Raw genomic sequence first — 15,817 nt, forward strand, 5'->3', positions numbered from 1 at the left:
CACTTGAGGTCAGGAGTTCAAGACCAGCCTGGCCAACATGGCAAAATCCCGTTTCTACTAAAAATACAAAAATTAGCTGGGCTTTGTGGCGCATGCCTGTAACCCCAGCTACTCAGGAGGCTGAGGCAGGAGAATCGCTTGAACCTGGAAGGCAGAGGTTGCAGTGAGGCAAGATTGCGCCACTGCACTCTAGACTGGGCGACAGAGAGAGACTCTGTCTCAAAAAAAAAAAAAAAAAAAAGAATTATATATATATTTAAATATCGTGTATTTAAAATAAATCACATTAAAGATTTGAAATGAGATGAGCTATTTGTGTGACTAGAGAAAAACAACCCCAAAAACTTTAAGTATTTCTAAGGTAATGTAAGAAGACATCTCTGCTGCATGCAGTGGCTGACACCTGTAATCCCAGTACTTTAGGAGGCCAGGGCAGGTGGATCGCTTGAGCCCAGGCGCTTGAGACCAGCCTGGGCGATGTGGCAAAATCTTGTCTCTACAAAAAATACAAGAATTAGCTGAGTATGGTAGTGCACTCCTGCAGCCCCCAGCTACTCGTGAGGCTGAGATGAGAGGATCACCTGAACCCGGGCGGTTGAGACTGCAGTGAGCCATGATCATTCCACTGCACACCAGCCTGGGTGACAGAGCAAAACCCTGTCTTAAAAACAAAACAAGGCTGGGTGCAGTGGCTCATGCCTGTAATCCCAGCACTTTGGGAGGTTGAGGCAGGCAGATCACGAGGTCAGGAGATCGAGACCATCTTGGCTAACACGGTGAAACCCTGTCTCTACTAAAAATACAAAAAAATTAGCTAGGCGTGGGGGCGGGTGCCTCTAGTCCCAGCTACTCGGGAGGCTAAGGAAGGAGAATGGCGTGAACCCGGGAGGCGGAGCTTGTAGTGAGCTGAGATCGCACCACTGCATTCCAGCCTGGGCAACTGAGCAAGAATCCGATTCAAAAAAAACCCCCAAAAAACAAAAAACCAAACACCAACTCTGAGATAGTTCTAATTACATGGTTAGAAATAATAATAGCATGTGTTAATATATTATTGTTGGACACATAAACCACCTTGCATTTCTTTCTTTTTTGGAGACAGGGTCTTACTCCTATTGCCCAGGCTGGAGTACAGTGATGCAATCATGTCTCACTGCAGGTTTGACTTCCCATGCTCAGGTGATCCTCCCACCTCAGCCTCCTGAGTAGCTGGGACTACACACCACCACATGCTGTTAATTTTTTTTTTTTTTTTTTTTTAAGTAGAAACAGGGATTTGCCATATTGCCCAGGCTGGCCTAGAACTCCTGGGCTCAAATGATCTGCTGGCCTTGGCCTTCCAAAGTGTTGGGATTACAAGCATGAGCCACCATGCCTGGCCTGCAATATTTTTTTTTTTTTTTTTGAGACAGAGTCTTGTTTCATCACCCAGGCTGGACTGTAGTGGCGCGATCTTGGCTCACTGCAACCTCCAACTCCCAGGTTCAAGTGATTCTCCTGCCTCAGCCTCCTACGTAGCTGAGATTACAGGTGCCTACCACAACACCCGGCTAATTTTCATATTTTTAGTAGAGACAGGGTTTCACCATGTTGGCCAGGTTGGTCTCAGACTCCCTGACATCAAGTGATCCACCCGCCTCAGCCTCCCAAAGTGCTGGGATTATAGGCGTGAGCCACCGGGCCCGGCTGCCTGCATTTTTTTTTTTTTTTTTTTGAGACGGAGTCTCACTGTGTCGCCCAGGCTGGAGTGCAGTGGCGTGATCTCCACTCACTGCAAGCTCTGCCTCCCAGGTTCACGCCATTCTCCTGCCTCAACCTCCAGAGTAGCTGGGACTACAGGTGCCCGCCACCACACCCAGATAATTTTGCATTTTTAGTAAAGACAGGGTTTCACTGTGTCAGCCAGGATGGTCTCAATCTCCTGACCTCGTGATCCACCCACCTCGGCCTCCAAAAGTGCTAGGATTACAGGCATGAGCCTCTGCATCCTGCCACCTGCATTTTTTAATAAACATGTACACACAGATACACATATACACACACAAACCAAGATACTACATGTCCAATAAAATGGTAAAATTTAAACAACTAATAATACCAAATTTTAAAGAGTATTTGGAACAACTAGAGATATTACACATTATTCGTGGGAATATAAAATGATACAATAACTTCTGGGTATGTTCACAGCAGATTTATCAATAATGGCCAAAAATAAGAAAACCTAACTGTCCATCAACAAATGAATAGATATATAAATCATGTATTCCCCCCCAAAAAAAAACCCAAACTAACTTTTGATACATATAAACATGAAAAAAAATCTCAAAATTATTATGCAGAATCAAAAAAGCTAGGCGCAAGAAACATACAGTATGATCTCCACATAAAATTCTAGACCAGCAAAACTAATTTATAGTAACAAAAAACTAGTCAATAAGTATCTGACTGAATGCAAAGGGGCACACAGTTGTTTTTCAATGGCAGTGGAAATATCAGCTTAGCTGTGATGCTACTTACAATGCAATAATCACTATAAAACTTATCACACTGCATACTTTACTATATGTAAACTATACTCATTAAAGTTGATTAAAATAATTTTTAGACTTCTAATTCTAGTTGTAATGCTGTTTCCATTCAACTACTATAAGTCATATTTGGAAGTTTATATGGACTTACAGTAATTTGGGGGCATATAAAAGGGAAAGGACACAGCAAAGGACTCCTCTGGGGCTCATGGAGCACGCAAGTGACAATAAAGCCTGGCTCTGGTTTACCTGTCACTGTAGAGTTTTAGAAGGTGAAAGCAGACATCTTGAAGTTGTGCCTGTGAGTTTTGCTCCTCCGCTATCACACAGCCAGAACCCTCCAGATATGAAGGAAGTGGGGAGCAGGCGTATCTGTCGCTGTCAGAGGTATTCTGAAGGAATAATTTGATAAAACAATACATTAGCTCCTAATCAGTTTTACTAGATGCCATCATGTTTCTTTTTTTTGAGATGGAGTCTTACTTTGTCACCGAGGCTGGAGTGCACTGGGGCAATCTCGACTCACTGCAACCTCCGCTTCCCAGGTTCAAGCAATTCTTCTGCCTCTGCCTCCCGAGTAGCTGGGATTACAGCTGCACACCACCACACTTGGCTGTTTTGTATTTTTAGTAGTGACAGTGTTTTGCCAAGTCGGCCAGGCTGGTCTGGAACTCCTGACCTCAGCTAATACACCTGCCTTGGCCTCCCAAAGTGCTAGGATTAGAGGTGTGAATGACCGCACCCGCCCTAGATGCCATTATGTTTCAAATACTTAAGACACCTGTATTAAGCATGCATAGACAGCCATATGCAGTGGCTTGAGCCTATAATCCCAGCACTTTGAAAGTGGGAGGACTGCTTGAGCCAAGTAGTTCAAGACCTGCCAGGGCAACATAGCAAGACCCCATCTCTACAAATAAAAAAATAAAATTGTATTTTTTTGTAGTTCATAAGCATGATTGGGTGTTCATGCATGCATGTGTGAGATGTGCCACCCTCGAACCTTGTGATAACACTGGCATATTACCCATCTGACATAAAAAGATAACATTTTTTTTTTGTTTGTTTGAATTAGCCAGGTATGGTGGCATGCACCTGTAGTCCCAGCTACTCAGGAGGCTGAGGCAGGAGGGTCACCTGAGACTAGAGTCCAGGAGGTCAAGGCTGCAGTAAGCTGTAATTGCCCCACCGCACTTCACTCAAGTTTTGGGTGACAGAATGAGATCTGATCTCGATTAAAAAAAAAAAAAAAAAAAAAAAGCTAGGCACAGTGGCTCACACCTGTAATCCTAGCACTTTAGGAGGCCGAGGCGGGCAGATCACAAGGTCAGGAGATCGAGACCATCCTGGCTAACATGGTGAAACCCCACCTCTACTAGAAATACAAAAAATTAGCCAGGCATAGTGGCACGTGCCTGCAGTTCCTCAGGAGGCTGAGGCAGGAGAATCACTTGAACCCGGGAGGCAGAGGTTACAGTAAGCCGAGATCATGCCATTGCACTCCAGCCTGGGCTACACAGCGAGACTACATCTCAAAAGAAAAGTGAATAGGCCGGGCGCGGTGGCTCAAGCCTGTAATCCCAGCACTTTGGGAGGCCGAGACGGGCGGATCACGAGGTCAGGAGATCGAGACCATCCTGGCTAACACGGTGAAACCCCGTCTCTACTAAAAAATACAAAAAACTAGCCGGGCGCGGTGGCGGGCGCCTGTAGTCCCAGCTACTCAGGAGGCTGAGCCAGGAGAATGGCAGGAACCCGGGAGGCGGAGCTTGCAGTGAGCTGAGATCCGGCCACTGCACTCCAGGCCGGGCGACAGAGCGAGACTCCGTTTCAAAAAAAAAAAAAAAAAAGAAAAGTGAATAGACAACCCAAAGGATCTATCAGGGAGTTTAAACATTTTTTGGTCAATGATGGATTTCATTTGTCTTCGATGGACTGGTAAAGATTTCAAGTAGTTATCACTAACCCCCCATACTTATCTTGCCACAATTCTTAAGATACTCAAGTTTCTTTAGTGTTCTCTTACTCCTGACAAGTAATTCTGAGAGAACAATATGAAAGACAAGCATGAAATATGAACAGTAAGATAATTCAAGAACTGATGTTAAAAGTAACAATACTTTTAACCTCAAAACTCACAAGGAATATAAAATATTATAATTAGAGGCAAATTTCAGAACTAAGTTTGAAGATAAACCAAATCTGAGGTCAGGCTGTATAACAGGGAATTCCCAAAGAAATAAGACAGCATCAGAAATGAAGAAGAACCCTCTGATTTAGAGGCAGGAAACCAGCAGTCAGAGAGTCAACTGTGGAATCTCATGATATTAAATAAAATAAAAACAGACACTTGGGGAAGTAGCCTTGTCCAGAGGAAGGAGTAAAGGATAGTTTCTCATCAGATTTCCTGGCTCCACTTCAATTTTACAATACTTTAAAAAAAGGCAGTTACTTAAAAGTATTATGAAATGTAATTTGATAGGGTTTTTTTTCTCTGCAGGATTTCCCTGGCAAAAACATAACACCCAGCAAGATTTTTGCTTGGCTCTACTGGCCACATATACCTGAAATGCTTCTTCATACATGCTGAGCGCCCTAGAAATGGAGGCTGTTGGTGGAAGCAAATACCAAAGATGGATAGCCAGGGAGCGTTTCCAATCCAATTGGGAGCACACGTTTATTTGCTTCTTTTCTGAGAGCTGCCACACCTGTGGGAAACAAAATCATCACCACGGCTATATTCTACCTTGTCATTACCTGTGTGTGCAATAACACTGAAGTGAATATTCACTTATTCAAGGAACATTTTAAATGATTCAGATATAAAATATACAAATATAATAAAATCTCAGGAAGTGAGAGGGAATATTGATTATTTACTTATTTTTATTGGCCAACTGATCGATCGATTGATACACAGTTGCACTATGTGGCCCAGGCTGGCCTTGAATTCCTGGTTTCGAGCAATCCTCCCTCCTCAGCCTCCCAAAGCACTGTGATTACAGGAATCAGCCACCGTGCCTGGCCCCAGAATTTAAACAAATAATCAATCAATACTCAAATGAGATGAGAGCCACTGAGAGCAGAGAGGAGATCTTCTCACTGTCTAAGGTTGTCAATGTATAAAGCTTTAAAATGAGCATAAATTCTGACCAGTTACATTTTTATTTCTGAAAATTTAATTTATAATACTTTAAGATAATAATGTAAGAGGTAGGCAGTGATAAGAGAAATGACTTAAAATAATTACAACCCAACAGTCATAAAATGGAACATAAGTGGCTATAAAAAAGAATAATGCCAGCCAGGCGCTGTGGCTCATGCCTGTAATCCCAGCACTTTGGGAGGCCGAGGTGGTTGGATTACCTGAGGTCAGGAGTTCCAGACCAGCCTGGTCAACACAGTGAAACCCCATTTCTATTAAAAATACAAAAAAAAAAAAAAAAAATGCCGGGTGCAGTGGATCACGCCTGTAATCCCAGCACTTTGGGAGGCAGAGGTGGGTAGATCACCTGAGGTCGGGAATTTGGGACTGGCCTGGCCAACATGGTGAAATCCTGTCTCTACTAAAAATACAAAAATTAGCCAGGCTTGGTGGCAGGCGCCTGTAATCCCAACTACTGGGGAGGCAGGAGAATCGCCTGATCCCAGGACACAAAGGTTGCAGTGAGCCACGATTGTGCCACTGCACTCCGGCCTAGCCAACAAAAGTGAAACTCCATCTCAAAAGAAAAAAAAAAAGAATAATGATTCATGACATGGGGCCAGGCGTGGTGGCTCATGCTTGTAATCCCAGCACTTCAGGAGGCTGATGAGGAGATCAGGAGATCAGGAGATCGAGACCATCCTGGCTAAGACGACGAAACCCCATCTCTACTTAAAATATAAAAAATTAGCCAGGCATGGTGGCAGGTGCCTGTAGTCCTAGCTACTCAGGAGGTTGAGGCAGGAGAATGATGTGAACCTGGGAGGTGGAGCTTGCAGTGAGCTCAGATAGCACCACTGCACTCCAACCTGGGCAACAGAGCGAGACTCTGTCTCAAAAAAAAGCTGCAGGGCTGGTGTGGTGGCTCATCCCTGTAATCTCAACACTTTGGGAGACCTAGGTGGCAGGATCCCTTTAGGCCAGGAGTTCAAGACGAGCCTAGGCAACATATTGAGACCCTATCGCTATAAATTCTTTTTTAAATGAAAAAAATAAAAATAATCACAGAATGCTTTGTATATTTCATCTGTATATTACAAACATGTAAATAGGAACAACATATATGCGGATGTAGACTTAAAAATTAGCTATGTATGGTGGCATATGCCTGTAGTCCCAGCTACTTGGGAAGCTCAGGTGAGAGGATCACTTGGACTTAGGAGATGGAGGATGCAGTGAGCCAAGATCACCCCACTGTACTCCTGCCTAGGCAACAGAGCCAGACCCTGTCTCAAAAAAATTAATTAACAAAAATAGAATATTTCTGGGAAGATAAATTATTTATATTGTTTACTGCTATATGATATGGGATATGATATATTTTAACATTTTAATTTCTATACAACTAGAATTTTAAAATAGTGTGCATGCCTGTCTTTATAATTTGAAAACAAATTGGCCAATGTGTAACACATTTTGTGTAACTGTGCACAATTTACAAAGATCACTCCTTGCCTCAACCTCAAACCAGCTTCGATTTATGAAAAAGCTGATGTGAGATATTATGGTAAAAGTAGAAGATACCGGTTTTCCAGCCAACAGAGCAAAGATGCGCAGTCTTTCATCCTGGATGAAGCAGTCGGCCTGGAGCTGATGCCAATCCACCAACTGCATGGTGAGCAGCTCCCGGACTGACTGGCTACCCACAAACTGAGATAAAAGAAGAGCCAGACGATGATCACCTATAAGAGAAATGGAAGTTTTTTGGTTATTACTAAGGGTTTACGGACTTGGTCAAACACTTGGGGGCATCATCTTTATTTCTTCCAGGCTTCAGAAGGGAGGACTTAAAATCGGTAACTGCTTTCTACAGTAGTGCCAAAATATTGATCAAAAACTTACCATTTTCTGCTTGGATAGAAAATTTGCAAAGTAGTTTAACCTAAATTACATATAGACTGAGTAACATATAGAAATCAACAACAGATCTACCACTACTTCTGTGATACTAGGCAAGACACCTCAGCTACAAAATGGAAGAAAAGAGCCCGACATGGTGGCTCATGCTTGTAATCCCAGCACTTTGGAAGGCCAAGGTAGGTGGATCGCTTGAGGTCAGGAGTCTGAGACCAGCCTGACCAACATGGTGAGAGAATTGCTTGAACCCATGAGGTGGAGGTTGCAGTGAGCCAAAATTGCACCACTGCACTCCAACCTGGGCAACAAGAGCGAGACTCCATCTTAAACATAAAAAGGAAAAATGGAGGAAAACACTGGGCACGGTGGCTCACACCTGTAATCCCAGAGCTCTGGGAAGCCAAGGCGGGCAGATTACTTGGGGTCAGGAGTTCGAGACCAACCTGGCCAACATAGTGAAACCTTGTCTCTACTAAAAATACAAAAATCAGCCTGGTGTGGTGGCACCTGACTGGAGTTCCTGCTACTCAAGAGGCTGAGACATGAGAATCACTTGAACCCAGAAGGCAGAAAGTGCAGTAAGCAGAGACTGCACCACTGCACTCCAGCCTGGGTGATACCAAGACTCTGTCTGGGGGTGGGGTGGGGGGGAAAGGAAAAAAAAAAAGGCTGGAAGCAGTGGTTCACGCCTGTAATCCCAGCACTTTGGGAGGCTGAGGCAGGCAGATCACCTGAGGTCAGGAGTTCGAGACCAGCCTGGCCAACATGACGAAATGGCATCTCTACTAAAAATATAAAAATTAGCCGGGTGTGGTGGCACATACCTGTTAATCCCAGCTACTCAGGAGGCTGAGGCAGGAGAACCGCTTGAACCCAGGAGGCGAAGGTTGTAGTGAGCTGAGATTATGCCACCACACTCCATCCTGGGGGACACAGCAAGACTCTGTCTTGCAAAACAACAACAAAAAAACACCCCCCAAAAAACGGAGGGGGGAGTAGTAAAGCAAAAGCTTTAGTAACCTAAAAGGCAGTACCTTTACCAGAGGTTTAGCCTTTGAGTCAAAATAAAAAGGAAGAAAGTGGAGTTTATGAATGAATAGACCTAAGAATCTGACTTTTGGCATTTTCCTTCCTATTACATGTTGGTGTCCTGGTGAGCATAACCTTTTTTAAATGATTCATAATCATTCTAAGTTCATAGAAGATCAATCCCAAAGATAAATTCTCACTGTAGAAATGCAGAAAGACCATAAAAGTACCAGACTGAAGCTGGATGTGGTGGCTCATGCCTCTAATCCCAGCACTTTGGGAGGCTGAGGAAGGAGGCCAGGAGTTTGAGACCAGCCTGGTCAACAAATAGACCCCATCTCTATTTAAAAAATAAAAGAAAAAAAAGAAAGCTACAAGGTTAAATGTGTAGTGATAGTGGAATGCAACAAGCCCTTTATATAGCTTACTGATTCTGGCTTTTCCTGTGATTTGTTCTTTATAATCCCAAAACTAGCCAAACCCTTCAAAATAAATCCAGTCAATGGCTCCAATGAGTTGGCTTTGGATAAATGAGGTTCCAACAATCAAGGTTTGAATAACGATCTAATCATATTAGATTAAGCTGAGCTATGCCATCCTGTATTCTTATCAAGACTTATGGCCAGACACAGTGGCTCACACCTGTAATCCCAGCAGTAGGGAGGCCAAAGTGGGTAGATCACTGGAAGTCAGGAGTTTGAGACCAGCCTGGCCAACATGGTGAAACCGTGTCTCTACCAAAAAAAACAAAAAACAAAAAACTAGCTGGGCACGATGGCAGGCACCTGTAATCCCAGCTACTCAGGAGGCTGAGGCAGAAGAATTGCTTGAACCCAGGAGATGGAGGTTGCAGTGAGCTGAGATCATTCCACTGCACTCCACTACACTCCAACACAGAGACAGATTCTGTCTTAAAAAAAAGAAAAAAGAAAAAAAAAAAAAAAAGATTTATATCTAGGCAGTCATTAAGCACCTGCTGAATTGCCTCATTAGTGAAACGGAACTTTAAAAAGTAAATATATGCATACAAATTCCTTTTAAAAAGCCAGTGAGTACCTCAATCCAGAAATTCAACTTCTATGTATTTATTTGAATGAAGTGAATTGATACAGAACATATTTTATAGCAATTCAGAGTACTGCTTATAGTTGATTTTGATTTATAGCTTATCTATGCTTTCCAGTTTTATTACAAATGTAATGTAACATAAAATTTAAATTTTAATCAAGTAAACAATGTTTAAGGTCCTAAAAAAAAGAATTAGAAGACACAGTTCGGCTGGGCACAGTGCCTCACACCTGTAATTCCAGCCCTTTGGAAGGCAAACGTGGGTGGATCACCTGAGGTCAGGAGTTCGAGACCAGCCTGACCAACATGGTGAAACCCTGTCTCTACTAAAATACAAAAATTAGCCAGGCGTGATAGCAGGCACCTGTAATCTCAGTTACTTGGGAGGCTGAGGCAGGAGAATCACTTGAACCCGGGAGGAGGAGGTTGCAGTGAGCCGAGATGGCACCATTGTACTCTAGCGTGGGCAACAAGAAACTCTCTCAAAACAAAACAAAACAAAAAAACCAAACCCGTCATGGTTCCTATTCTACAGGAATAGGTGGGTGTGATCCACCCCACTTGGCCTACCACAGTGCTGGAATTACAGGCATGAGCCACTGCGCGCACCTGAAGTATGTCTTCTAATTCTCTGTTTAGGACCTTAAACATTGTTTACTTGATTAACATTTAAATTTTATGTTACATTACATATTCCACAGGAACCAGCAATCTTCCTGGGAAGTCCACAATTAACACTCACAGACTAGAAGTCAAAGGGAAATGCACAGTCGGGGGGACAGGAAGGAGGCAATGAGTAGGAAGGCGACAGGGGCGCAGAGAAGGACCATAATCCTTTCCCACCTGACTGCTGGGCCAGAGAGCAGGCCTCACTGATCCTTTTGCCTGTAAGGTAGCTGAATACAGCTTCCACAGGGCTGCTTTTATGGGTTAAGGAGACTTCCTCTTCAATCTGAGGTGTGGCAGTACAGGATAGCCAGCGGGAGAAAGCTCTTCTTCGCTCTAGAATTTGAATGTATTCACAGGGTTCATTTAGCTGGCTGTCAAGCTCCTTCAGGTGGCCCCATAGGGCTTCACATAGTGTCCATGTCAGGCTCCAGTGCTTCACAACTAAGGCAGGAAGAGAAAAACAATGTTATGAGACAAAGCCTTACAACAACTTCGCAGAGGGCATCCTTCTAACTGTGATGTTAAAAATACATAAATTAATAAACATCTCGAACAACCACTCAAGTTGATTACCCTGAATCTGTCTCTACCTCACTCAGCTTCATCTTATAATTTCCAGAAGTATATGGTATAAATAAATGCTTGCTCACATCATGTTTCTGTGGTACTTAAGTAACAAATGTAACCGTTAAATAGGTTCCCCAAGCCTAATTATGGCTAATGTCATCTCAGATGATGTCTACTTTGATCAAATTCTATCTACAAAAATCAATCTACAAAAGCACTGTTTATCATTTAAGCCACTTACAAGTATGCACTGGTAAAATAACTTACACATTTGAAAAGACAATGAGACAATTAAGTAAATACAAAGAACTGAAGGAACATAAACAAATCCCAAAATGTGTGGCACAGGACATTCTAAAACAGCCCATTTTCAATAAAGGTGATGTGCAAAACAAAATGATTTTTCTACTGTTTGAAATATTAACAGAATGATTTTTCTATTGTTTGAAATATTAACAAATTAGAGAACCCCTTTATCAAAGTATTGATTCAGAAAAACATGGTCATGATAGGGGAGAACGGTAATCATGAGAGAAGCCAAGAAGAGGAAATACAACAAAGTTGCTGGGAAGACCAATAGTACTGGAGCTGGACATGGAACAATGGACAGGATTTAGAAAAGCAAGAAGGGGCCGGGTGCTCACGCCTGTAATCCCAGCACTTTGGGAGGCCGAGGCGGGCAGATCATGAGGTCAAGAGATGGAGACAATCCTGGCCAACATGGTGAAACCTCATCTCTACTGAGAAAACAAAAATCAGCTGGGCGTGGTGGCGCGTGCCTGTTGTCCCAGCTACAGTGACAGAGTGAGACTCTGTCTCAAACAAAAAAAAAAAAAAAAAAGAAAAGAAAAACAAGAAGGACTGTATCTCTCTCCCTATGTTCTCTGGATTGGGTAAGAAACGCAATTTTATAAATCCAAGGATTTGACTGGCTACAATTCTTTGTGGAAGAATTTGCACATTAATGGGTAAAAGAACAAAGTGACAAGAATATAGTGACAATTTCTTCTTGCTTGGGAATCTGCTTAAACTCATCCTCAGAAAATGACAAGCACAGGCATTTACCTACTAGACTGGTATCAAGAACTCCTGTGTACACTACCACCCCTATTACCGGGACATCAAAGATTAAAAACATAATGTATACTCACTTTGTGCTTCTGGTAAGTCTCCTGATGTTTCTTTAACCCAATCTGCATAGTCATGAATGACAGCAACTCCCGGATTGGGGACAATAAGAGGGCACAGTTCATCCACATGGACAGTGCTGTGTTTTAATTTGAGCTCCAGAGGTGTCTGATATAATTTCATGTCTTCATCTGGCTTCCTTTGTCTCAAACTGAGTTTTTCTAAGTGAACTTTGAATGGGGACTCAGTTAGGCTACAAGAGCAAATGAAGAATAGAATAGAAAATGAACCTAAGACAGAAGCTAAGATTTCACTTCAACCAAACCACTGTTTCTTTTTGTGGTTACAAACAGAAGGCAAACATTTCACTGTGGTTTTAAAGAAATTTTGTTCCTTAAACTATACTGAACTTATCTGCTATATATTGGGGAAAAAAAAATCTGATTAACGCATTCAGAATACAAAGGCTTCTTAGGCCAGGTTATAACAAGCATGCGAATCCTAACAGTTAGATTTTCAACTGGGTAAAACTCAAGGGTCAAAAGTTATTGTGGGATACCTGTTTCTCAAATTATACTTGGGTATCAAAAGTCATGAGGCTAAGCTTATAGATACTAAAGAACTGATTCTAAATTACAATGGGCATATATATAGCTAAGCTGGGCTTGTTCCAATTTTTTTTTTTTTTTTTTTTGAGATGGAGTCTCACACTGTCACCGAGGCTAGAATGCAGTGGCATGATCTTGGCTACTGCAACCTCCGCCTCCTGGCTTCAAGCGATTCTTCTGCCTCAGCCTCCCTAGTAGCTGGGATTACAAATGTGCACCATCATGCCCGGCTACTTTTTGTAATTTTAGTAGAGACGGAGTTTCACCATGTTGGCCAGGCTGGTCTTGAACTCCTGACCTCAAGTGACCTACCTTGGTCTACCCTGCCCTAACCTTGGTCTCCCAAAGTGCTGGGATGACAGGTGTGAGCCACTGTACCTGGTCCCTTGATCCAATTTTCAAGACTGATATTAATAACCTTCAAAATTTACAAGATAATGCTTAACCTAGAACAACTAAATTTAGGATCAACATTCTTAATTGTGAGGTTCAAGAGACATTGTTGTTTTTTATTTTTTCAAAGTCAACTTTAAAAATGAAGGATAGTCTGGGCAGGGTGGCTCACGCCTGTAATCTCAGCACTTTGGGAGGCCAAGGTAGAGCAACACTTGAGCTCAGGAAACATGGTGAAACCCCATCCCTACAAAAAATACAAAAAATTAGTCAAGCATGGTGGTGTGCACCTGTAGTCCCAGTTACTTGGGGAGCTGAGGTGGGAAGATCACTTAAGCCCAGGAAGTGGAGACTTACGCACCTGCACTCCAGCCTAGGTGACAAGTGAGACACTGTCTCAAAAATACATAAATATGAAGGATAATAGGTGATCACCGGCTGGGCGCGGTGGCTCAAGCCTGTAATCCCAGCACTTTGGGAGGCTGAGACGGGCGGATCACGAGGTCAGGAGATCGAGTCCATCCTGGCTAACACGGTGAAACCCCGTCTCTACTAAAAAATACAAAAAACTAGCCGGGCGAGGTGGCGGGCGCCTGTAGTCCCAGCTACTAGGGAGGCTGAGGCAGGAGAATGGAGTAAACCCGGGAGGCGGAGCTTGCAGTGAGCTGAGATCCAGCCACTGCACTCCAGCCTGGGCGACAGAGCGAGACTCCGTCTCAAAAAAAAAAAAAAAAAAAAAAAAAGGTGATCACCTTAATTTAATCTGTTGCAAAGATGACATAATTTGTTATAATTATAAAAAGTAAATATGAAAATGTCACATATTTTACATAGGACACTGCATACATACTGCCTGACAGCTACCAGAAAAATTTATATATTATCTGTAAGGCATATATATTTATTATATATATATAAAGTATAGGCAGAACTATACCCACATATATGCATTTGTTAATCAGGAAGGCAGAGAAACATATAACTATATATGAATAGACTATAACATACATATATATATATACAGAATGTCCAAATACTTATACCTGGATTCTCCACGGTTCATACACCTACTTTATGAAAGACACAGGAAATGTGCTTAGTTGAGAATATCATTTGTTTTTTTTTTTTTTTTTTTTTTTTGAGACGGAGTCTGGCTCTGTTGCCCAGGCTGGAGTGCAGTGGCCGGATCTCAGCTCACTGCAAGCCCCGCCTCCCGGGTTCACGCCATTCTCCTGCCTCAGCCTCCCGAGTAGCTGGGAGTACAGGCGCCCGCCACCTCGCCTGGCTAATTTTTTTTTTGTATTTTAGTAGAGACGGGGTTTCACCGTGTTAGCCAGGATGGTCTCGATCTCCTGAACTCGTGATCCGCCCATCTCGGCCTCCCAAAGTGCTGGGATTACAGGCTTGAGCCACCGCGCCCGGCCGAGAATATCATTTGTATATGAAGAAATCACTAATTTTTAAGCAAAAAATCAGGGAAAAAACAGCTAATTCAATAAAAAGGCTGAAAACCAAAGGAATGCTGCAGTATTAGCTTTGGGTCTGTTACTTTTCCAACTAAAGTTTAGCCATTAGGTAAGTATTATATACTCTTCATAATCTGATGGTGCAAAACAGTCATCTTATTAATCATTTATTTATAATTACACAATTATCTTCTACTATTTAAAACTGGGCCAGGTGCAGTGGCTCTCGCCTGTAATCCCAGCACTTTGGGAGGCTAAGGTGGTTGGATTACCTGAGGTCAGGAGTTCAACAGGCCAGCCTGGCCAATATGGTGAAACTGCGTCTCTACTAAAAATACAAAAATTAGCTGGGTGTGGTGGCATGTACCTGTAATCCCAGCTTATCAGGAGGCTGAGGCAGGAGAAGAGCTTGAGATTGGGAGGCAGAGGTTGCAGCGAGCTGAGATTGTACCACTGCGCTCCAGCCTGGGCAATAGAGCGAAACTCCGTCTCAAAAAAAAAACCAAAAAAAATACACACACTCTCTAAGACTGTATCTAGAAAGATGACAAAGCAGGGCCCTAACCTCCTGATAATGAATAGTTTTTTTCACCTATCATGTTGTCTTTCTCAAAAAGCATCATGAAATGTGACTCACGATTTAAGAGCTACTGGATTGGGCAGGAATCCAAACTCCATAGAATCAGCAATCTGATGATTTTCTAGTTCATGAGAGCCATTCAGCTGTTCTCCACTATTAGCAAGAGTCCAGTTGGGACCCCAACCAACACGAAATGAGCGTCCCATGAACAGGGCCATGTCCATCAAGAGTTTTCCCTTGCCATAGGTGACAGACTTTTCACGAGGGACTAGGCCTAGTTGCCTGCGTGTACCCACTGTTTTCAACGGAACCTCAGGGGCTGGGCTGGGTATTGTGAACACAGAAGTCAGGGGTGGAGGAACAGACCAACAGGATGTGGATGTGATATTCATTAAAGATGCTGTTCTGGGAGTACGACATTCTTGCACAGAGGCACTTGGTGAAAGAAAAGCTCCACTTGTAAATTTTGATTGTAGTAACCCACCAACTGAAATGAAGAGGGAATGAAGGGGAGAAAGACTATTACAAAACACAAGCTATTGTTTCCTGAACAATAACAAAAATCAGTAAGGCTGAAATCATTCAACGTTTTATCAAATTACTTATATCAGATGTGGATGACCAGAAGCAGGCTAAGTCAGATTTTGCAAAAATTACTCTTTGAACTAGGAAATCAGGACAAGATTCTAATGATGATGATAATGACATCTACAACA

The 15,817-nt window shown here is 42.7% G+C and overlaps 1 protein-coding gene and 1 non-coding gene across 8 annotated transcripts in view; one reads left to right on the forward strand and one right to left on the reverse strand.

Moving 5' to 3' along the window:
- Positions 1–15,817, reverse strand: part of NUP98 (nucleoporin 98) — a 130,978-nt gene that overhangs the window by 17,299 nt on the left and 97,862 nt on the right. For all 7 annotated transcript variants that reach the window (XM_031653235.1, XM_031653231.1, XM_031653233.1 and 4 more), the window contains exons 23-28: positions 15,159–15,588; positions 12,078–12,307; positions 10,534–10,800; positions 7,261–7,418; positions 5,096–5,239; positions 2,781–2,923 (exon numbers count right to left, since the gene is read on the reverse strand). In XM_031653235.1, the coding sequence (XP_031509095.1) occupies positions 2,781–2,923; positions 5,096–5,239; positions 7,261–7,418; positions 10,534–10,800; positions 12,078–12,307; positions 15,159–15,588 (1,372 nt within the window). The remainder of the gene's footprint in view (positions 1–2,780; positions 2,924–5,095; positions 5,240–7,260; positions 7,419–10,533; positions 10,801–12,077; positions 12,308–15,158; positions 15,589–15,817) is intronic.
- LOC116269927 lies at positions 3,466–3,568 on the forward strand. The gene has a single exon (XR_004177735.1). It is a non-coding gene; the product is annotated as a small nucleolar RNA U13 (small nucleolar RNA).

This window comes from Papio anubis, chromosome 12, assembly GCF_008728515.1.
Source record: "Papio anubis isolate 15944 chromosome 12, Panubis1.0, whole genome shotgun sequence".
Classification (NCBI taxonomy): domain Eukaryota; kingdom Metazoa; phylum Chordata; class Mammalia; order Primates; family Cercopithecidae; genus Papio; species Papio anubis.